We start from the raw sequence: 24,051 nt of genomic DNA on the forward strand, positions 1-24,051 counted from the left end.
TCTGCCTGTGTCTCTGCCTCTCTCTCTCTCTCTGTGTGTGTGACTATCATAAAAAAAAAAAAATTAAAAAAAAATAAAACATTAAACCACAATCCTCTACAAAATTACCACTGTTAACACTTTGATATTCAACATGGTAATTTCAATATGAATATACCTCACACTATGTTTTCTATTCCTTTTGGTATATACATCGGATTACAGATAACTATAATCAATATTATATTGCTTCTATTTTATTGCCACTGTTCATATATATGAACAACCTTGTTGATTTGTCTTTGTAAGTAACTGATGATTTCTTAGGGTTATTTTTATTTATTTATTTATCTATTTATTTATTTTTTAATGTGTGTGTGTTTTTTTTTTTTAAGATTTTATTTATTTACTCATGAGAGACATAGAGAAAGAGAGGCAGAGACACAGACACAGGCAGAGCGAGAAGCAGTTTCCAGCGGGGAGTCCGATGAGAGAATCTATCCTGACTGTGGCATCATGGAAGGCAGACACTCAACCACTGAGCCACCCAGGCATCCCTAAAAAAAAACCGTGGTTTTATTTTTAAAGATTTTATTTATTTATTACTGAGAGACACAGAGAGAGAGGCAGAGACACAGGCAGAGGGAGAAGCAGGCTCCATGCAGGGAGCTTGATGTGGGCCTTGATCCAGGAACCCCGGGATCACACCCTGAGCTGAAGGCAGATGCTCAACCGCTGAACCACCCAGGCATCCCTAAAAAAATGTTTTTAAGTAAACTGTACACCAATATGGAGCTCCAGCTCACAACCCCGAGGATCAAGAGTTGCATGCTCTAATGACTGAGTCTGCTAGGCATCCCTCTTGGGTAATTTCTAGTAATTTTTTCCCTATAATTTTACAATTATCTTAAGAAGTGCCTTAAGTTATTATGTGTGAGTGGGGGCAGAGTAGAGGTGACATATGATACATATTTTTAAATTATTTAAAAACAATTTTTCCCTGATTTATCTTTCAACATCTAGATCTCTAATTTTAGGGTTCATAATTATAAAAATAACTTCAAGTTTGTTAAGAATGAGAGGGAAGCCTAAATTGTATAATGTACCATGCCATAAAAGCAGCATACAAACTTGAATATATAGTATGATTAAAACTATTTCTGGGGGATCCCTGGGTGGGGCAGCGGTTTGGCGCCTGCCTTTGGCCCAGGGCGCGATCCTGGAGACCCGGGATCGAATCCCACATCGGGCTCCCGGTGCATGGAGTCTGCTTCTCCCTCTGCCTGTGTCTCTGCCTCTCTCTCTCTCTGTGTGTGTGACTATCATAAATAAATAAAAATTTTTTAAAAAATTAAAAAAAAAAACTATTTCTGGGACACCTGGCTGGCTCAGTGGTTGAGCGCCTACCTTTGACTTAGGGTGTGATCCCAGGGTTCCAGGATCGAGGCCTGCATCAGGCTCCCTGCATGGAGCCTACTTCTCTGTCTGCCTGTGTCTCTGCCTCTCTATGTGTCTCTCGTGAATAAATAAAATCTTAAAAAATAATAATAAAAATTGTGTGACTACACTGATAAGATGAATATATTATTATATGACATTTCCTTTTTTTTTAAAAGCAAACTCTGGGACGCCTGGGTGGCTCAGCAGTTGAGCATCTGCCTTTGGCCCAGGGTGTGATCCCGGGATCCAGGATGGAGTCCCACATCAGGTTCCTTGCAGGGAGCCTGCTTCTCCTTCAGCCTGTGTCTCTCTGCCTCTTTCGTGCCCTGTGTCTCTCATGAATAAATAAAAATCTTTAAAAATAAATAAAAATAAAAAGCAAACTCTGCTCCCAACATGGGGCTCTGAACTCTTGAACCCAAGACCCAAAGCTGCATATACTTTAAGCCAGCAAGCACCCCCTAAGTGACATTTTCTTCCACCTAAAAATTCACTTTTTGTTTGATTTTAAAAATGCTTTATTTCAAAAAAAAAAAAATGCTTTAGGCGCCCTACCTACAGTACCTACATGTTTAAGTCAATCCTGAATTCACTGGTAGTTTGCGACACCAGGTGGCTTCACAAAAGAAAGTTAAATGTTGAAGTATGCACTCTCCAACTCGGTGAAGAAAAAGCAGTCATTGCAGAAGAATGAGCATGTGAGTTTATGTACGTTAACACAGCAAGGTCTTCGAGGAGCTTAAAAGAACAGGAGAAGCTGGGCAGCCTGGGTGGCTCAGCGGTTTGGCACTGCCTTCGGCCCAGGGCGTGATCCTAGAGACCCAGGATCGAGTCCCACGTCGGGCTCTCTGCATGAAGCCTGCTTCTCCCTCTGCCTGTGTCTCTGCCTCTCTCTGTCTCTCTCATGAATAAATAAATGAAATCTTAAAAAAAAAAAAAAAAAAAAGAAAAAGAAAAAAAAAGAACAAGAGAAGCTTTCCAAAAAATCAAAGCAACAGACGCCTGGGTAGAGGTGACTGGGTGGCTCAGCAGTTGAGCAGACTTCTGCCTTCATTCAGCTCAGGGCATGATCCCAGGGTCCTGGGATCAAGTCCCCACACTGGGCTCCCTGCAGGAAGCTTGCTTCTTCCTCTGCCTATGTCTCTGTGTCTTTCTTTCTGTGTCTCTCAAGAATAAATAAAATCTTTAAAAAATAAAAAACAGGGGATCCCTGGGTGTCTCAGCGGTTTGGCGCCTGCCTTGAGTCCCAGGATGGAGTCCCACGTCGGGCTCCCTGCATGGAGCCTGATTCTCCATCTGCCTGGGGCTCTGCCTCTCTCTCTCACTCTCGCTCATAAATAAATAAATAAATAAATAAATAAATAAATAAATAAATAAATAAATTTTTTTTTTTTTAAATTTTATTTATTTATGATAGTCACACACAGAGAGAGAGAGAGAGGCAGAGACACAGGCAGAGGGAGAAGCAGGCTCCATGCACCGGGAGCCCGACGTGGGATTCGATCCTGGGTCTCCAGGATCGCACCCTGGGCCAAAGACAGGCGCCAAACCGCTGCGCCACCCAGGGATCCCAATAAATAAATAAATAAATAAACAAACAAACTTAAAAAAATAAAAAACATAAAGCGAATAAAGTTAGAAAGTGACAAAATGAAATACAAGACAATTTTGGTAACAAGATCTACTTATCCCAAGAAGATGTGGTCTATGTATACAATAGCATATTACTCAGCCATTAGAAATAACAAATACCCACCATTTGCTTCGACGTGGATGGAACTGGAGGGTATTATGCTGAGTGAAGTAAGTCAATCAGAGAAGGACAAACACTATGTGGTCTCATTCATTTGGGGAATATAAAAAATAGTGGAAGGGAATAAAGGGGAAAGGAGAGAAAATGAGTGAAAACATCAGTGAGGGTGACAGAACATGAGAGACTCCTAACTGGGAAACAACGGGTGGTGGAAGGGGAGGTGGGCAAGGGGTTGGGGTGACTGGGTGATGGGCACTGAGGGGGGGCACTTGACGGGATGAGCAGTGGGTGTTAATACTATATGTTGGCAAATTGAACTCCAATAAAAAAAAAGAAAAGAAAGGGAAGGAAGGAGAGAGGGAAAGAAGGAAGGAAGGAGGGAAGGAAGGTAGGTTCAAATGACTTACAAAGGAATGGGCTGAATATGTCGTATTCGAGTACAGAATGTTAAAAATGACTACAAAGATGTAAAATATGAGGACGCCTGGGTGGCTCAGTGGTTGAGCGCCTGCCTTCGACTGAGGGCATAATCCTGGAGCCCCTGGATAGGATCGAGTCCCACATGGGGCTCCGCACGGTGAGCCTGCTTCTGTCTCTCTCATAAATAAGATCTTAAAAAGAAAAAACTACTTATCCCCAAACGACCAAAGTATTAACAAATCATAACCTGGGGGGGAATCAGAGGCTGCTTGCGGGCAGCCTGGGTGGCTCAGCCACTTAGCGCTGCCTTCAGCCCAGAAGCTGATCCTGGAGATCCTTCGATCGAGTTCCCGACCATCAAGATCGCTTTAGCTATCCCGAAAAAAAAGTTACCAAATTTCTACTAGTTCAACAATTCATACAGGGGAGAGCGCGAACGCAGTCCCCACTACCATAAATTATGCAGTCGAGTTTCCCACATTTGGGGAAATCGCAGAGGTCAGCACATCCGGGGTGCAATGGATAAGCCTCGCCCTGGGAAAACCACCTTTTTGATCATGGTATCTCCCCTGCCAGGTAAGTATGAAATGAAAGAGAACACAGCAATACCCGCTCCTGCGCACACCACTCTAAGGTTGGGGTCACTCCTGCAACGACTCTAATTGTCCTTTATCTACAAGTACTGACATGAAAAACGAGATTTTTGTACTATATATCTTACTATTGGTAACAGCAGATAATCATACACATTTTTCCAGTAAACACGGCCCCAAAGGCTCCTTGTCTTAAATCTGCATACTCCACCTCCCGGCATTACATCACGTGCGCTCGACCCGGCAGAGCCGGCAGCTGCTTTCTCTTTTGAGGCTGCCTTCGCAGACCAGTTCCTTCCCTTTGCCCCAACCTAATTTTCCTGACGGAAATCCATCCCTCTCCCAACTTTTGGCGTAGCTGAAAGTTTTCAGATCTCCCTGCCTGAAGTACTCTTTGGCAAACGGACACGAATAGCTTCCAACCGCAAGCCAGCTTAGCTTCAGGCTTTCCAGAAATACCAATGCTCCACACCAAACCGGCACCATTTTCTCCTATTGCAGCAGGTGGAGGAGGAAGAGCGTCGAGGAGCAAATGTGGCTACGTGTTAACAGGGTATATTGCAGAGTAAGGCTTTGGGAATTCAAGATTTCTTTTTTTTTTTTTAAGGATTTTATTTATTTATTCATGAGAGACACACAGAGAGAGGCAGAGGCACAGGCAGAGGGAGAAGCAGGCTCCATTCAGGGAGCCCGATGTGGGACTTGACCCCCGGTCTCCAGGATCACACCCTGGGCCGAAGGCAACGCTAAACCGCTGAGCCACCCAGGCTGGCCCATATATGATTCCATTTTATATGAAATTTCTAGACAGGGCAAATCTATAAGAGATAGAGAGATCAGTTGTTGCCTATGGCTAGGGTTGAGGCATGGGAACCAGGAATAACTGCAAATGGGTACAAGAGAATTGGGGGGGGGTTTCATAAAAATGTTTTAAAACTGGATTGTGGTATTGGATGGGCAACTATATAAAATACTAATCATTAAACCAAGTAATGAGTGACTGTTATATGTATATTACACTTCAATAAAGTGGCTAATAATGTCAAGAAAAAGCCATTATCTTTAGAGATACTGAAATAATCATGGCTGAAATTCAAGGATATATGGGATTTACTTCAAAAGAGGTTTGGGGGTTTAGGATGTGAAGGTATAGATGAATCAAGATTGGCCTTGCATCAATCATTGCTGAAGCCTAGTATGGTATGGCTAGTTGGGAGAATACTATGTTTATCTCTTTTAGTTTACATGAGAAGTTTTTCATAATAAAAAAATACATCTTTCATAATATAAAGAAGGAAACCATCTTTTCCCTTATGATTTTGAGTACCTTGAGATGTTAATACCCTAGCCTTCCCATCTGTGAATAACAATGGATGGAGAAAAGGAGGAAGTACAGCCTCCTGGATTCTACATTTAATAGGTAAAAAAAAAAAGAAGGTACAGGTCAGATCTAGAAGTCATGTTTTTCTCCTTTCTTTCCCCTTATATCACACATTCAATCCACAGTAAGTCTTTATCATTTTTCTTAAGAAATAAGAATCTGATCGGGATCCCTGGGTGGCGCAGCGGTTTAGCGCCTGCCTTTGGCCCAGGGCGCGATCCTGGAGACCCGGGATCGAATCCCACATCGGGCTCCCGGTGCATGGAGTCTGCTTCTCCCTCTGCCTGTGTCTCTGCCTCTCTCTCTCTCTCTGTGCGACTATCATAAATAAATAAAAATTAAAAAAAAAAAAAGAAATAAGAATCTGATCCCTTCTCACTATCTCTAGGGCTACCACTTTGGTACAAGCCATTTCAATTGTATTTCTATGTACCAGGAATGGACACTTAGAAAACGAGAATTTTAAGTTAGGCAAAGAAAGACAAATCCTGTGTGATTTCACTTATATGTAGAATCTACAAGACAAAACTTAGATTCACCAATAGAGAAAAGAGATGGATGGTTGATTTTCAGAGGGTACGGGGGGGGGGGGGGTAGGGGGCATACTGGATGAAGGAAATTAAGAAGTACAAACTTCCAGCTATAAAATAAATAAGTCATGGGGATGTAATGTACAGTATGGGGAATTTGGCCAATAATATTGTATTAACTTTGTAAGGCGACAGACTGTAACTAGACTTATTGGTGACTTTTTCACAATGTATACAAATGTCCAATCCCTATGTTGTACACCTGAAATATAACATTGTATGTCAATTATACCTGAATAAATAAAATAAAAAGAAAATGAAATTTCAAAATCAATACTATATAAAGTGCCAGATACATATTTTCCTACCACTTACATTTCCTCCTGCCTTTTCTTCTATTACTCTACATAGTCTGCAATAATATGATTAATAAGTTATTTCTTTTTATGATTGGAAGAGGCAAATCATAACATTTTCCTTTTTATTTTAGGTTTTTAAAAAATTTTTATTTATTTATTCATGAGAGATACAGAGAGAGGAACAAAGACATAGGTAGAGGAAGAAGCAGGCTCCCCACAGGGAGCCTGATGCAGAACTTGATCCCAGAACCCTGGCATCATGACCCGGGGTTCTGGGATCGTGAGCCACCCAGGTGCCCCATTTTTTAATTTATTTTTTTAAAGACTATTTATTTATTGTGTGTGTGTGAGAGAGAGAGAGATCATAAGCAGGGGGAGGGGCAGAGGGAGAAGACAATTGCACTGAGCAGGGAGCCTCATATGGGGATCGATCGACCCCTGAACCCTGGGATCATGACCTGAGCTGAAGGCAGAGGCTCAACTGACTGAGGCACTCAAGTGTCCTCATAACATTTTCTTTTAAAACCCCAAAGCCGGGATCCCTGGGTGGCGCCAGCAGTTTAGCGCCTGCCTTTGGCCCAGGGTGCGATCCCTGAGACCTGGGATCAAATCCCATGTCAGGCTCCCATGTCGGGCTCTGGTGCATGGAACCTGCTTCCCTCTCTGCCTCTCTCTCTCTCTCTCTCTGTGACTATCATAAATAAATAAAGATTTTAAAAAATCAGCTTTATTTAAAAAAAATAAAAATAAAAAAAAATAAAACCACAAAGCCAGGACTCCTGGTGGCTCAATGGTTGAGCATCTGCCTTGGCTCAGGGCGTGATCCTGGATCCGGGAATCCAGTCCCATACCGGGCTCCTCACAGGAAGTCTGCTTCTCCCTCTGCCTATGTCTCTGCCTCTCTCTGTGTGTCTCTCATGAATAAATTAAAATCTTTTTAAAAAAACAACTTCAACCCAAACCCTTGCTAATATCCTTATCTTTCCAAGTGAGGAGTTAACAAGTAATAAAGTAATAAAGAGATGTGATTTAAAATTACCTAGGGGGGCAGCCCTGGTGGCTCAGCGGTTTAGCGCCGCCTTCAGCCCAGGGCCTGATCCTGGAGACCCAGGACAGAGTCTCACATCAGACTCCCTGTATGGAGCCTGCTTCTCCCTCTGCCTGTGTCTCTGCCTCTCTCTCTCTCTGTGTCTCTCATGAATAAATAAGTAAAATCTTAAAAAAAAAAAAAAATTACCAAGGGGGCACCTGGATGGCTCAGTTGGTTAAACACCCAACTCTTGGTTTCCGTTCAGGTCATGATCTTGGCTTGAGATCATGGGATTGAGCCCTGTGTTGAGTTCCCCAATCAGCAGGGAGTCTGCTCGAGTTACTCTCCCTCTGCCCCTACTCATGCTCTCTCTCTTTTTCTATCTCTATAATAAATAAATAAATCTGTAAATAAAATAAAATTACCAAGGGAACTGACTGAAGAACTGAAAATTGTCCCCTAAATAAAAGGATAGAGGAAGGAAGGTACTGTTTTGGGGAATATCAGTCAAATCCTCAGTATAAACAGCAGCACAAACATTATTTACTGAGGTAACCATGATGGAACAGCTATACAAGTTTTACAAGTAGTACTCTGGGGGTCTCCTGGCTGGCTCAGTAGGTAAAGCATGCTAGTCTTCATCTGGACTTGTGAGGTCAAGCCCCATGTTGGGCTTAGAGCTTACTTAAAAAAAAAAAAAAAAAAAAAAAAAAAAGAAAAAGAAAAAGCAGTGCTCTGGGGGAGGAATGGATGTGAGAAAGGGTGGATCAGGGGAATGTTACTGAGTTTGAATCTTTCTGTATGATGCTTTCACATGCATGTTATTTTAATAAAATTGGGGGTAAAAATCAAGATCTAGGAGAAAATCTAAAAAACTTTCACTAGCAGAGACTGTACTGTAGTGTAGTTTTTTATTTTCGGGAAAATCTAACAATACAGCTCATGAGACATACCTGAAAAGGAGTGAACCCTTAGGCAGCCCGGGTGGCTCAGCGGTTTAGCACCGCCTTCAGCCCAGGGCGTGATTCTGGAGACCCAGGATGGAGTTCCATGTTGGGCTCCCTGCATGGAGCCTGCTTCTCCCTCTGCCTGTGTCTCTGCCTCTCTGTGTGTGTGTGTCTCTCATGAATAAATAAATAAAAATCTTAAAAATAAAAATCCTTAAAAAAAAAAGGAGTGAACCCCCCCCCTCCAAATTTTAACTACTCATTTAAATGGTAAACACCCCGGCTTCTTCAAAGTAATCTATCATTTCACACTCTTAATTAACAAAGTGAAGACAATCCCTTATTACTCCCTTTATCCTCCTCCCTAGGTGCATTTCTAGGTGCTTAGTCACCCAGACACTTCCTTCTATTCTTTTATTGTACACAGCTAAGGAACAACCAAGTGGAAAAACAGCTGCAGATAGCTTAAGGTAGTGAGAAGTGCGCCCTCTAGTGGTTAGCAGAAGAGTACACTCCATTCGGCAAGGAACTGGTACCAAGCGAACGGCCACGCAAGCAATAACGGCCGCACACATCGGTATACTAACGTAGACAATAGAATTACAAAAAGCCACATTGAGGAACTAAAACCCAAGCAGCAAGCCAATCTTATGTCTTTTCAAAGTGCAAGTTACCAGTGGCGAGTACAGATTCAGTCCCCCTCTACCAAAAATCATGCCCTCCAGTTTTCCATAGTTGAGGAAATTACCGGTCAGCACACCCAAAGTGCAATGACAGACAAATGTATGTACAATGTAAACAGATCAGCAGATACTGCTCATTTACATAGCCTAAGCACCTTTTGGTGACACTGCTCTATAACTACTGGTTTCCTTGATGTGGGAGGCTAAGAGCCCACCAAAAATGTCCACCTTAATCCCAAGAACCTGTGAAAGTATGCCTTTAATTTGCAAGATTACACAGGTGTGACCAATGATTCTAGGATGGGAAAAACAACTTACAATTATTCTTGTATGCCTAATATGTATATATTAGGTCTTATTTATTCATGAGAGACATACAGAGAGGCAGACACAGGTGTCCCTTTTATGCCTAACAACCATAAAAGGGTTACAGAAAATTAGGAAGGTAGAAAAGGGGCGCCTGGGTAGCCCGGTGGTTGAGCGTCTGCCTTTGGCTCAGGTCTCAAGTCCAACCATCTGGGTCCCCTTCAGGGAGGCTGCTTCTCCCTCAGCTTATCTCTCATGAATAAGTAAAACCTTAGCTAAAAGGAAAAAAAAAAAAAAAAAGGAGTAAAAATACATGAAGGTTAAACCCTTGAAGGTCAAACCCTTTAAGTCCTATTATAAATGGAAATCGCCAAAGAACTATTACACGTGCAGTTCCCCATAACTACACGTGACTCGAAAAACAAGCAAGTTCTACCTGTTTAAAACATAACCTACCCCTAGCCTGCTACAACTACTAGTCACACAAAAGCAAGCTCTTTTCTTGAACGACATAAAATCAGGGGAAAGCGCGAACGCAGTCCCCCACTACCACAAATTATGCAGTCGAGTTTCCCACATTTGGGGAAATCGCAGGGGTCAGCACATCCGGAGTGCAATGGATAAGCCTCGCCCTGGGAAAACCACCTTCGTGATCATGGTATCTCCCCTGCCAGGTAAGTATGAGTTGCCGTACTTGCCTGGCACCTCACGCTCAGATGGAAGTCACTCTAAAGATAGGATTACTTTTCTCATGCATTCTATCGACGCCATTGCTTCTGAAATAAAGAGTCTCCAAACTATAGTTACTATGCAGCAATATTTTATATATCTGGATATTGCCATAAATCTTAGGAACTATAAGCCCAGTGTAAGCATGACCAGCAGTCATTGCGCTTATCTACATATTCCACACCCCTTTTGCTGATCTCATTTAGCGTATCGTATTTTCCTAGCTACTGGTGCTGTTCAAATACAACTCAAAGGTAAAGATGCTCTACAGATTTAAAGATAAACAACATAAATTAGTTCCTTATTTCAAGGTTTGGGAGCTAATGGTGTCACTGATGTCTGGCGCAGATCAGCAAGCCCCTAGCCACGTAATTGAAAGACCAAGACTAAAAAGATTAAATTTGGGAAAACTACATATGAAAATCCAATTCGGGGATCCCTGGGTGGCGCAGCTGTTTAGCGCCTGCCTTTGGCCCAGGGCGCGATCCTGGAGTCCCGGGATCGAATCCCGCGATCGAGTCCCGCGTCGGGATCCCGGCATGGAGCCTGCTTCTCCCCCCTCCTGTATCTCTGCCTCTCTCTCTCTCTCTCTCTGTGAGTATCATAAATAAATAAAAATTTAAAAAAAAACATTAAAAAAAAAGACAAAGAAAATCCAATTCGTGTATTGCTAAAAATAGGTTGTTCAAGGCTTCAAGCACAAGCACAAAATATGCTCTCTTTCAAATACACAGCAAATGATCACCCTTACTTGAAAAAGCAGTTGTATAAATACTAGTTCTAATTCTGAGGCAAGCTAACTAGGGAAAAGCTCACAGCACCCCCTTCCTATACACACATTTGGGGAAGTCCCAGGGGTCTGCAGAGCTGGAGTGTGATGATGGATTGTGATGATGGTCCACACGATTGGAAGCCCCCTGCCTGAACAGAATGTCTCTCTTCCCAAGCATCAATAAATTGTGTTTCTAAGTATCCTTAGCCCTGCCCCGTGCCAACTCCCCTGTGTTCTATTATACAAGCTGTCATCCGTCATCATTTTATTTTTTATGGGTGTCTCCGAAATCCAGAACAAGACTACTGGAGACTCCATCCCAGAAGAAACTGCCCAGCCCTCCTTGATTCTTATTAAGATTTTATTTTATTTATTCATGAGAGAAACAGAAAGGCAGAGATACAGGCAGAGGGAGAAGCAGGCTCCCTGTGAGGATCCCAATGTGGAACTCGATCCCAGGACCCTAGAATCATGAGGACCCTGAGCCAAAGGCAGATGCTCAACCACTGAGCCACCCAGGTGCCCTCCTTGACTCATATTAGACTCTTCAATAAGAGCAAATCCTATCTCAGGTAATGGTTAATAATTCCAATACCATAACCACATATAAATATTATTAGTCTTAATCCTATCCTTCCTCCTTCACTGTAAATTAAAATTGGAGTTTCCAAGTTCCAACTGTTCAATTGTCTCTCCATGATCACACCAGAATCACCTTACTTCCCAAGTCTTTATTTTACAGGACTCTGCTGGTGTTCTCTGCCAAAATGAATTTTTTTTCAAAGATTTTATTTATTAATTCATTAGAGACACACATAGAGAGAGAGGCAGAGACACAGGCAGAGGGAGAAGGAGGCTCCATGCAGGGAGCCCCACATGGGACCTGATCCTGGGAGTCCAGGACCACGCCCTGGGCTGAAGGCAGGCACTAAACCGCTGAGCCACCCAGGGATCCCTCAAAATGAATTTTTATTTTTTTTTTCAGAGTTTTACATCTTTAGAACTGGAAGAAATAACGCTGATTTTAAAAAATCTTATTAAAGTACAGATGGAGAGAGAATAAATATTGGGGCAGAGTGGAGGCAGAGACTCTGATGGGAGCTGCAACTATTCCTCAAATCTGACTCTTTATTTCAAAAAAATCACCAGGTCGATTTTTATAGATTTTCTCCCCCCAAAGAACTATATAATATATATGCATATGTATCCATAGTCACATATACATAAACATATATATATGCATATACAACCTAATCTAAAAATAAAATATCTATGTTTTGTGAAATTAAAGTTAAGAGATCTTGAAATCTGGCAGGAACCACTCATGTAAGGGAAAAAGGTGGTATCTATGAACTAGACTACTGTTACCACTAAACAACTCTTAAATTCAAACTGCCATTTTCAGGGATGCCTAGGTGGCTCAGTGGTTGAGCGTCTACCTTTGGCTCAGGTCATGATCCTGGGGTCCTGGGATCAAGTCCCACATCGGACTCCCTGAGGGAGCCTGCTTCTCCCTCTGCCTATGTCTCTACCTCTCTCCCTGTGCCTCTCACAAATGAATAAATAAAATCTTAAAAAAAAAAGTAAGAAAAAAGTTTTTTTTTAAAAAAAACTGCCATATTTAGATGTGTGACTAGCAGCGCTTTTTTTCTTCTTTTTTAAAAAGATTTATTTGAGAGACAAAGTGAGAAAGCACAAGTGGGGGAGGAGCAGAGGGAGAAGCAGAATTCCTGCTGAGCATGGAGCCCCAGGTGGGGCTTGCTCTGTGGCAGAGCTGACTGAGCCACCCACACCTCCCAGCAGTGCTTTCTTAAACAAGTAACACACAGCTCTTAAACAGCCCCTACTCTTCACAAGGCTAGTTTCAATATTTCACAAGAACTTCATTGTTACTGCCTTACTTATCAAAACATTCATCTGAGACAGTATGCCTTAGGGCAAAAAGGTGACTTTCCCTCACTTTCTTGTAGCTCAAGCAGGTTAAGAAAGACATTAGAGCTATAATCCTCACAGAAGCCCTGCAAACCTTAGTATCTTGAGGAAAGCCACATTTCTTTGATTGGAAAAATACAAGGACATACATGTGTTTGTTAAATAATAACAAGTTAACACAGAAAAAAGTAAAGTTTTTTAGTTCCTTTTACAAAGCTTGAAAAACTATTGCCAAAGCCAAAGTAGATGTAATAATCTCACAAACAAAAAGACAAACTGTTAGCTAAGTCTTTTTTTTTTTTTAAGATTTTATTTATTTATTCATTCATAGAGATAGAAAGAGAGGCAGAGACACGGGCAGAGGGAGAAGCAGGCATCAGAGAGAGCATGACGTGGGACTCGATCCGGGGTCTCCAGGATCACACCCTGGGCTGCAGGCAGTGCTAAACCGCAGTACCACCAGGGCTGCCCTGTTAGCTAAATCTATAACAGCTTTACGAACTGGATCTAATAGGGTACTAAAATAACATACACAATAACTAAATAGGTTTTATGACAGGAATATAGGACCTAAGTACATAAGAGTATATGATAGAAATAGCATGTCCTATAGGTGAGGACAAAAATTAATTACCTCCTAAAGAGTGCTTAGAAAATTGGATCACCACTGAAAAAAAATTACTTTCTATTTTATATTTTAAAAATCAGATAGGTTAAAATGTCCAAATTAAGTCATAAACCTCATGTAGAAAAATACAGGTATTTATGTTTATGATTTTGAAGAAAAGTATTTAAAATGTTTTTTCTTGTTTATTTAAGTAAGTAATTTCTGCACCCAAAAAGGGGCTCAAACTCATGATCCTGGGATCAAGAGTCACATGCTCTTCTAACTGAGAGCCTGCCAGTTGGAAAAGACTTTCTAATTTCTAAGCATGTTACCAAAGTCAGAATTAAATACAAACTTCAACTAAATCTGCATACAACAAAAGTCAACAAAGTAAAAAATCTCCAATTTTAAATACAAATGACAAAGTGGGAAGATATTTGCAATATACAGATTAGGCAAACAGCCTATAGAATATGCGTATCAGAGAAGAAAGGCAGCATATGGAATAAAAGCATGGGTTTTGATGTCAAAGCTGAGCAGAATATGTGGCCTATAGTAAGCACAATAAATATTAGTTGTTTCTGGTAATAAAGAAAAATAGACCTGTTACAAATATTTATTTTAAATTAAAATATGTCAGTTATAAAGTGGGAAAGAATGTACTGATGTTCATAGCACATTATTCACAATAGCCAAGAGTGCAAGAAACCCAAGTGTCTATCCACAGATGAATGGATAAACAAAATGTGATATAAAAGTAAAATCAGGGATCCCTGGGTGGCGCAGCAGTTTGGCGCCTGCCTTTGGCCCAGGGCGCGATCCTGGAGACCCGGGATCGAATCCCACGTGGGGCTCCCGGTGCATGGAGCCTGCTTCTCCCTCTGCCTGTGTCTCTGCCTCTCTCTCTCTCTCTGTGACTATCATAAATAAATAAAAATTAAAAAAAAAATAAAAGTAAAATCATATATTACTCAGACTTCAAAAGGAAGGAAACTCTGACATATGCTACAATATGGATAAACTTTCAGGACATTATGTTAATGTTATGGTTATGAAATAAACCAGTCACAAAAAGACAAATACTACATGATTCTACTTCTGTAAGGTATTAAGCATATTAATTAATTAATTAATAAGTATTAATTAATAGAAACAAAGTAGAATGGTGGTAGCCAGTGGCTGAGGGAAGGGGGAACGAGAAGCTGTTGTTTAATGGGTATACAGTTTCAAGTCTGCAAGATAAAAAAGCTCTGGAGATCAGTTTCACAACATTGTGAAGAAAATTAACGCTATTGAACTGTACACTTAAAAATGATTAAGATGATAAATTTTATGTTATCTTACCATTTTTACAAATTAAAAGTGGGCAAGGGATATAAATGAGTTATAATAAAGTATATTTGCCCAATAAAACCATATAAAAATTTTAACTTAATAATAAAAGATAATAACCAGTTGAAATCAATTATACCTCAATAACAAAGGAAAAAAAATTTTATTTATTTATTTATTTATTTATTTATTTATTTATTTATTTATTTCCCAAAGGAAAAAATATTTGAAGACTCAAAGGCCAGTGTTCGGGTGGAGGTAGGAAAATTAGCCCTCAAATGCTGTTAGTAGGAGTGTAAGTGGTACAAACATTTGGCAATATGATTCAAAATGAAAATGTGCGTACTCTCTGACCCAAGAATTCTACTTCTAGAAAATACTGAGAGAGAGAGAAAGAGAGAGAGAGACTATGCTATTTTATCATAGCAAAAAAATGTAATAATTCAACTGTACAGTGATAGGCCACTTATTAGAAACATGGGCCTCAGGAACATATGCAACCCTTAAGTTTAATTTTCAAATAATTTGTAATTACATGGGAGAAAGCTTCTGACAAACTACTAAGTGAAAAAATATATGCAAGTTTATTTACAATTTGACCATAAATATGTAAAATAAGTACATTATATGAACTTGTAGAAAGATTTAAAAAACCCAAAATGTTAACATTATCTATGAGTTAAACAGAAAATGTATGAGTTTGTTTCTTCTTTATATTTTCTAGATCTTGTCTTCTACAAGTATATGCTTACTACAAATTTATATTTTTTACCATATTTATTTTTTTTAAGATTTCTTCCATTTATCTGAGAGAACATAAGAGAGAGATATCACAAGCAGGGGCAGGAACAGAGGGAGAAGAGACTCCTTGCTGAGCAGGGAGCCCAACCAGGCACTACCACCATATTTAAAGTACAAATAGAAAAATATAGGGAGAGGGAAACCTGAGTGGCTCAGTGGTTGGGCATCTGCCTTTGGCTCAGGTCATGATCCTGGAGTCCTGGGATTGAGTCCAGCATCGGGCTCCCTGTGGGAAGTCTGCTTCTCCCTCTGCCTGTGTCTCTGCCTCTTTCTCAGGTCTCTTATGAATAAATAAAATCTTTTTTAAAAAGAAAAATATATGGAGAAAGGTACAGATCAATCATCTAACCATCCTTTTTTTTTTTTTTTTAACACATATCTACTTAGCACCTACTAAAACCATACACACGGGGTTAGGGGCTCTAGGAAAACAATAGGAAGTAAAATCCACATGGTCTCACTCTACTTAAGTTTTCAATCTAATCAGGGAGACAGACATATGTTAAGTAAATGATGACACAGAGGCACTTGGTACCGTGAGAATCTTAAAAGGGAGATTTGAGTCTTACTAAGAAATTTGGTCTGTATCCTAGGAGCAAAATAGGAAGTGACATGAGCTGAAATGTAGAACTGTACTGTAGAAAGAACATTCTGGCTGCAGTATTAGAGAACAGACAGGGGGAGGAGATGACAAGATGTACAGAGACTAGCTAGGATCTTGAGTACCTATAAGCAAAATGATGGGAGCTTGGCCTGGAGGAAGAGGCATGAACAGAATCAAGATATGTTAAAGAGAAACTTAATAGAATCTGTATAATGCATTGAACATGAGGAATGAAAGGGAAGGAGGTGTTGAGAATATTCCTAGGTTTCTAGTGTGTACACATGGAAGGATGGATATTCAATTCATGGAGGTAGGGAATGCAGCAAGAGACAGGTTTTGGCAGGGGGCTGAAGAAGATAATGAGATAGGTTTAAGATGGCCTGAGTTGGGACCCCTGGGTGGCTCAGCGGTTTGGCGCCTGCCTTTGGCCCAGGGCGCAATCCTGGAGTCCCAGATCGAGTCCCGCATTGGGCTCCCAGCATGGAGTCTGCTCATGCTTCTGCCTGTGTCTCTGCATCTCTCTCTCTCTCTCTCTCTCTCTCTCTCTGTGTGTCTATCATAAAAAAAAAAAAAAAAAAGACGGCCTGAGTTAGAGGGGCACCTGAATGGCTCAGTTGGTTAAGAGTTTGCTTTCAACTCAGGTTATAATGCCAGAGTCCTGGAATCAAGTGCAAGTCTGGCAATTGTGGGGAGTCTGTTTCTCCCTCTACTATTACCCCACACTCATACGCATGCTAATAAAATCTAAAAAAAAAAAAAAAGGCTGAGTTGAAGACCTTTGCACTGTCCAGTAGGCAATCAGATACTTGCATGTGGAGGTGAGAAAACAGGGCAGGGCTAGAAATATAAATTTTAAGAATTGGGGTGCCTAGGTGGCTTAGTGGGTTAAATGTATGACTTCTGCTGAAGTCATAATCTCTCATGATCTCAGGGTCCTGGGATCATACCCTGCATTGAGGTCTTGCCCTGCATTGGGCTTTACTTTAAGTGAGGAATCTGCTTGTCCCTCTCCCTCTCCTTCTGCCCCTCTCCCCAGTGGAGCACGTGCTCTTTCTCTCTCTCTCAAATAAATAAATAAATAAATAAATAAAATCTTTATTTTTTAAATTTATTTTTAAAGATTTTATTTATTCATGAGAGACAGAGAGAGAGAGAGAGAGAGAGAGAGAGAGGGAGAGAGAGGCGCAGAGACAGGCAGAGGGAGAAGCAGCAGACTCCATGCAGGGAGCCCAATAAGGGACTCGATCCCGGGACTCCAGGATCCCGCCCTGGGTTGAAAGCAGGCACTAAACCGCTGAGCCACCCAGGGATCCCAGATAAATAAAATCTTTAAAAAAGAATTATTGGCATATAGTAATTGAACTGTCAATGTGAATAAGATAGAGAATTCGAATGAGAGAGAGAGAGCAGAACAGAATAGTCAGCAAAAGGTCTGCTATAGGTCTTAAAAGACCTGTCACACTTCAGGGCTTCCAAAGATGAGCTTCCAAGGGAGACAGAAAAGCCAGATAGATAAGGAAGGAAATCTGAAGTGTGGCATCCAAATGAGGTTTCAAGAGTTTGTGGACAACAAACAAATATTGAGCTCCTACTATGTATAAGGCTTTGTACAATTGATATTGACACTCCAAATATATGTGTCTGAGGTTTTAAGTTTTATCATAACCACCTTTAAAGCTAAGCCTTAATTCAAAGTTTTTTCTCGGTCAGAACAGCATTCATTTCTCTTTCCATTCCCAAATCCACTTGAACATTCAAGGTCACCATTTTTAGAAGTTCTGTATTTTTAAAGAAAATAAATCTCTCCTGAGCTATAAAACAAAAATTCAGATTGCTCCTCTACTATATGTCTAGAAAATAGCCCAGTTAGCATGAAAATATCTCACCTGAATACTTAGATTAACTATAGATATTGGCAATAATAGGTCATTCCCACCCTTAGTATCATATCTAGATAACAATGAGAGCCAGAAATACTCAATAATGATCCTGACTGATGATATGCTCAAGAGCAGAAATTGTCACTTGCCATATCTCCATGCACATACTAGCACTTTATAAATATTTAATCTTGCTTAAATGAGCCAATCTTGCTAATTTTAAATAGTAATCCAAGTAAACTGTTCACAAGATAATTAAAAGCATCAAGTTAAGTAAAATGTGTAAAAGAACTTTTCTTTGGTACTTTATAACTATAGGCACTTAAAAAATGTCTCAGGATTAGCACTCTGCTGAGCTAGGTGTTTAATAAAGCTTTAATCAACTGAAGAAAGATGTACAGTATTTTAAAATGGAGAAAGAAACTAAAATTTATTACGGACCTTTTCTGTGCTAAACATTTTATATTTGTTAATATGATCTTTCCAATAATCCCACTAATTATTACCTTTTACTTGCATGTGAGGAAACTGATAACTTGCTGTAAGGCTCACAGTTGGTAATTTCAGAGATGTGTTACAAATCCAAATTTGTATGACTCCAAGGTTCATGCTCATTTGTGCACAGCAGTGCTTCTCAAACTTTTTCATCAAGTAATCCCAAATTGCAATGGAAAAAAAGACATATGACATATTCCTAGGAGGCTTTGGGAGACTACTGAGGTATCCAGTTTTTTTTTTTTTTTTTAAGATTTTATTTATTTATTCATGAGAGACACACACAGAGAGGCAGAGACAGGCAGAGACACAGAGGGAGAGAAGCAGGCCCCATGCAGGAAGCCCCACGTGGGACTCCATCCCAGGTCTTCTCTAGGATCACGCCCTGGACTGAAGGCAGCGCTAAACCGCTGGGCCACCCGGGCTGCCCAGGTATCCAGTTTAAACTGGATCTTCCAAGTTTTATGTTTATTCAAAAATTTATTTTTATGTTTACATTTTACTTTACAATGCATTAAAATTTATTTAATATATAATATTTTAAAGGGCTTACCAGTTAAAATTCAATTCTTCTCTCTCAAAAAAAAATTGAGAGAATCTGACACCACAGGAGTATTTTCCATAAAAATCCCATAGCTTTGTTTAGTTCCCGGTACATGGCCTCATAAACCTGAATCCTAGTTTGAAAGCCTTACTAGAGCAAAATGCATTAAAGAACTGTGAAGAATGATGCGAAAACAATAATTATTGGCAACTCAAGGCTCAGAATAAGATATTAATAACACATAACTGGGGATCCCTGGGTGGCGCAGCGGTTTGGCGCCTGCCTTTGGCCCAGGGCGCGATCCTGGAGACCCGGGATCGAATCCCACATCGGGCTCCCGGTGCATGGAGCCTGCTTCTCCCTCTGCCTGTGTCTCTGCCTCTCTCTCTCTCTCTGTGACTATCATAAATAAATAAAAATTAAAAAAAATTAAAAAAAAATAACACATAACTGTATGACTACAGATAGAGTCGACTACTTTAACTCGCCACCGCCAGTGAAACAAAGTTCTAAACATGACTGATTCCACTCAGTTTGTGCAAACTTAACTGAAGCACTATCCTTAAATAGGTTAACAACATCCCTTCACCCAAGACCTTGGTAGCTTTACATGCATGAATTCTCCTCGCGAACATTTACGTAATGTCCACGGTGTGCGCAGATGGGACTGATACCAGTAGTTAAGCACGGCACCAAGTGACAATCCACATTTTGACCAGTTCTACCAGATTTTCCCTGTCTTCCCAAATGGGGGACAAACACTTCTCGAATTCTACCCACAAAGCCCCCACCCTAAAGGGGCTCACAATTTGGAGGTAGGTCAGGGTAGAAGAAAGGGTACTAGGTTTTTTATTTTGGCTTGAAGAAAACTATGCTCTAAGGTTCTGTGTCCTTGTTTTCCTCATGGTTACGGTTGTGAGCATTTGAAATGTGTGGGATTTGCTAAAGTGCTCAACATATGTTTCCTTCCTTAGATCTTACGTACTTAAAGGACTCTGATTTGCAATACTTAGGGAGTTCCTTTAAGCTGGGGAAAAAATTTTTAAAAAAAGTCTTACATATGTAGTGAACGAGTTACTCCCCTAAAGAAATCACATTCACTTACGCAAAGAGAGACTGCGTAAACCACCTTCCAAACCGCCTCAACTCCCTCAAAGTTCTCTATTTTAGAAGGGGATCCCTTCTCAACTCTGTACCAGAGCAGGAGCTCCTGCATAGCCCAATTACTCCCTCTCAGGAAAGAGGAGCCCATGCCCACCCCGCTACTGAGACATTACTTGCTTACTTTTCCAGCTACTTCTTAAGCTAGGCAGGCCGTGAACCAACGGTCTCAGAAACCACCATGCTTCAGACCAGACTCGCGGGGAATGCGTCAGTGGCTGCGGGGATTGGATGCCTAGGGCTCCTCGTGGCGTGGCGGTGGGGGGCTGGCCCACAATCCCTCGCGCGGGCGAGGGCGAGGGCGGGAACGGCGAAGGGGGAAAGCAAGGGGGAGACCCGACGTGAGAAGACGTGAAACTGGAACCGTGTAATGGAGACGCCGATTAATCATTATATGGCCATTTCACATCCCAAACCGGTAACTGGCTAGTGTGTGCATTATCCCCATTCGGGGATATCCTTCCTATTAATAACCTTGAGGTTCCACCCAACGGCCCGGGGCTGAGTGCTGGAAATGAGGTGTCTAGGGCCTGGTTCTCCATCTTGCGGTCTCCACCCATCTTTTTACTGTCAGGATGTATGTTTGATGGGAAAACTGTAAATGGGATTTGTAAGAATCACGACAGAAACGGTGCGCCTACGAGAAAATACAGCACTCTTTTTTTTTTTTTTTTTTTAAATACAGCACTCTTCTCAGAGGGGACAAGCCTAAGGCCGCATGCAGTCAGGCCCAAGACCCCGCCCTTTCCGCCTTACGTCTGACGTCACATGGCGCGCGCGGGCGTGCGGAGTGGAGGCTGCAGTTTAGCAACCGTGGGTGCGCGCGGATAGCGCGCGTAGGCGTCCGGTTTTGAAATGCAGCGGGATTTAGTGAGTTTCCCGCTGTCCCCAGCGGTGCGGGTGAAGCTGGTGTCCGCAGGTTTCCAAACTGCTGAGGAACTCCTAGAGGTGAAACCCTGTGAACTCAGCAAAGGTAACGACTTCCGACGGCAAGCTCAGGCACACGGTGCCTGACACGGTCGGTGTCGCCTCCATCGCGGTTCTTCCGCCTTCAGGCTTCCGCCCAGTCTCCGCCAGATTCCTCCTCCTAAGGCTGCGTTTGCAACGTGAAACCTCGCCTTGACTCCAATTAAACATGGTGTAAATGGGTTAGAGATATGGTCTTGAAAACATTTACTGATTGTTTTCTCTACCTGTGCCTGTCGAATCCTGAGGATTATCTATTTGATTACTCAAAGGACCCTGTTAACGTGGATTATTATGTCCAATATACTGATGAAGGAACAGATGCTTGGGGAGGTTAAGTGACTTTTCATGATGCCTAGGATAGGAAATTGTCGGGCCAGAATTGGTCCCCAGACAGCTTGTCTAGTTTCAGCTGTTCCAAAGACCAAGGGGCAAGGGATTATATTTAAGAAATGAAAGATTTGCGATAGGACTGGAGACACTAAGCGAGAAAGGGATCAGAATCCCCAGCAGCTGGAGAAAGCAATGGAAAAAAGACGTTGCTTCTGTTTTGTAATTCACTAGAAAAACAAAACCATAAACCCCAAATCTCTCATTCCAGAGCACTGTAGATTATACATTGGTGGGAACCACCGTATCATGAGGTAAACAAAAATGACGCTGTATTGTCCTCATTCTCACTGTACATGTTACACTAAGGTGTGCTCAGAACTGCTCTTAAGATAGAACAAAATTTTAAGCCCTTGCCCTTATTAAAAGAACATACAGAGGTTTCAACTCGCTACTCAAGAATCAATGTTGTAGACTCAATGTTAGCGATTTGTTTTAAAGCTTATACTGCACAGTTTCCCAAAGTTTGATGGGCTCTTTTACTTTTTTTTTTTTCCCCCAAAAAGTTGGTTATACAGAAAAAAAAAAAAACAATCTGCGTGATAATGATAGCAAACATTTATGGAGCATTCTGGATGGCCTCGGTATTCTAACGAGCTTTTCTTTTTTCTTTTTTTTTTTTTTTTTAAGATTTTATTTATTTATTCTTGGGAGACAAAGAGGGAGCCAGAGAAATAGAGAGAGAAGCAGGCTCCCTGCAGGGAGCCGGATGTGGGACTTCATCCCAGGACCCCAGGATTACGCCCTGAGCCAAAGGCAGACACTCAACCCCTGAGCCACCCAGGGATCCCTCTACTGAGCTTTTCAACATGTATTATCTTCAGTTTTATAGTAGAAAAGAATCTGAGGAAAAAAAAGTTAACTTGTCCATACTAAGTACCTACATAGTAAGTGGTTCAGTCAGGGTTTACAAGCCCAAGAAACTGACTCCAGAGTTGAGGATTTTATTTTATTTTATTATTATTATTTTTAAATTCATTTATTTATTCATGAGAGACAGAGAGAGAGAGAGAGAGGTAGAGACACAGGCAGAGAGAGAAGCAGGCTCCATGCAGGGTGCCTGACGTGGCACTGGATCCCGGGTCTTCAGGACCACCACCTGGGCCAAAGGCGGCGCTGAACCGCTGAGCCACCCAGGCTGCCCCCAGAATTGAGGATTTTAATTGGATAGGCTTTTCATTTCCGTATCACCTTTATTGTCCTTTATTAGCACCAAATTTATGTTCAAATCCCAACCAAATCAGGCACTGACCTATCAAACTCATAAGTGATGTCATCTTAACCATAATTTCTTTCATTAGCAGTTTGTTTTGTAACTGCCGTTTTCTTTTCTCAAGCCATATTGTCTGATAGGAATGAAGTTGTATAGTTGAGGAAGCATAAATGCATTGTTTAAAGTATTGTTCATCAAATAATTGTTCTTCTCATTAAATAAGTTGGACTGGTATGGGAATATTTCATGGCAATGTTTCCATGAAAAGTTTTTATTATGAATGATACATGCACATGTACTTCTTAAAGTTAAATCTTGTTTTAGGCGTTAGAGACCGTTTTCATTCTCTTCTGAAAAATAAATACCTTATTAGATTAAGATAACTGTGACTTCATAAGACCAAAAGGTATAATTATTATTATTATTTTTAAAGATTTTGTTTATTCATGAGAGACACAGAGAGAGAGAGAGGAACAGACACAGGCAGAGGGAGAAGCAGGCTTCATGCCGGGAGCCCGATATGGGACTTGATCCTGCATCTCCAGGATCACACCCTGGGTTGAAGGCGGCACCAAACCGCTGAGCCACCTGGGCTGCCCCAAAAGGGATAATTAAAGGACAGACTGCCAGTACATTTTTATTGATAGTCTTGTAGGTACTCAAATGCTTTAGAGGTTTAGGTTTCTGTTTTTGAGGTAATAAATCTTTTAAGTGTGTAGAGACTAAGAAAACAGATGAATGCCTTTATTAGCTTGAAAAATTCAATAGTTAATGGAATGTTTCATTTTTATGTTTCTTTACTCTTGGCATCACTCTTATTATCTAAAAATTAAAATTAATGACAACCCCATAGTTAAGACTTTTCTATTTCTAAAATCAGGGTTTAGGTTTTTCTTTTCTTCTTTTACTTTCAGAAGTTGGGATATCTAAAGAGGAAGCCTTAGAAACTCTGCAAATTATAAGAAGAGAATGTCTCACAAATAAACCAAGATATGCTGCTACAGCTGAGTCAGGCAAGAAGTGTACAGCACTGGAACTTCTTGAGCAAGAGCATACCCAGAGCTTCATAATTACCTTCTGTTCAGCACTAGATAATATTCTTGGGGGTGGAATACCCTTAACCAAAACAACAGAAATTTGTGGTGTACCGGGTGTTGGAAAAACACAGTTATGGTAAAGTAAAATGTTCCCCTCTTAAGGGTAG

The 24,051-nt window shown here is 41.0% G+C and overlaps 2 protein-coding genes and 2 non-coding genes across 13 annotated transcripts in view; 1 reads left to right on the forward strand and 3 right to left on the reverse strand.

The window, feature by feature from the left end:
- TEX14 (testis expressed 14, intercellular bridge forming factor) overlaps positions 1-20,567 on the reverse strand; it is a 115,088-nt gene extending 94,521 nt beyond the window's left edge. For 2 of the 7 annotated variants that reach the window (XM_072747591.1, XM_025996028.2), the window contains exon 1: positions 20,403-20,567. The gene's annotated coding sequence lies outside the window, so the exon portion shown is untranslated. The remainder of the gene's footprint in view (positions 1-20,402) is intronic. The other 5 variants (XM_072747588.1, XM_072747590.1, XM_072747592.1 and 2 more) reach the window with 5 other exon arrangements.
- LOC112918207 (U1 spliceosomal RNA) lies at positions 4,014-4,176 on the reverse strand. Its single transcript, XR_003234638.2, has one exon. It is a non-coding gene; the product is annotated as a U1 spliceosomal RNA (small nuclear RNA).
- On the reverse strand, positions 9,940-10,103 carry LOC112918196 (U1 spliceosomal RNA). Its single transcript, XR_003234628.2, has one exon. It is a non-coding gene; the product is annotated as a U1 spliceosomal RNA (small nuclear RNA).
- Positions 20,568-20,963: 396 nt separating the features above from the next.
- The window catches only part of RAD51C (RAD51 paralog C), a 39,187-nt gene continuing 36,099 nt past the window's right edge, over positions 20,964-24,051 (forward strand). The window contains exons 1-2 of one of the 4 annotated variants that reach the window (XM_025996029.2): positions 20,964-21,251; positions 23,762-24,020. In XM_025996029.2, coding sequence (XP_025851814.1) covers positions 21,134-21,251; positions 23,762-24,020 — 377 coding nt within the window. In that variant the 5' untranslated portion in view covers positions 20,964-21,133. The remainder of the gene's footprint in view (positions 21,252-23,761; positions 24,021-24,051) is intronic. The other 3 variants (XM_025996030.2, XM_025996031.2, XM_072747586.1) reach the window with 3 other exon arrangements.

Source organism: Vulpes vulpes, chromosome 2 (assembly GCF_048418805.1).
Source record: "Vulpes vulpes isolate BD-2025 chromosome 2, VulVul3, whole genome shotgun sequence".
Classification (NCBI taxonomy): domain Eukaryota; kingdom Metazoa; phylum Chordata; class Mammalia; order Carnivora; family Canidae; genus Vulpes; species Vulpes vulpes.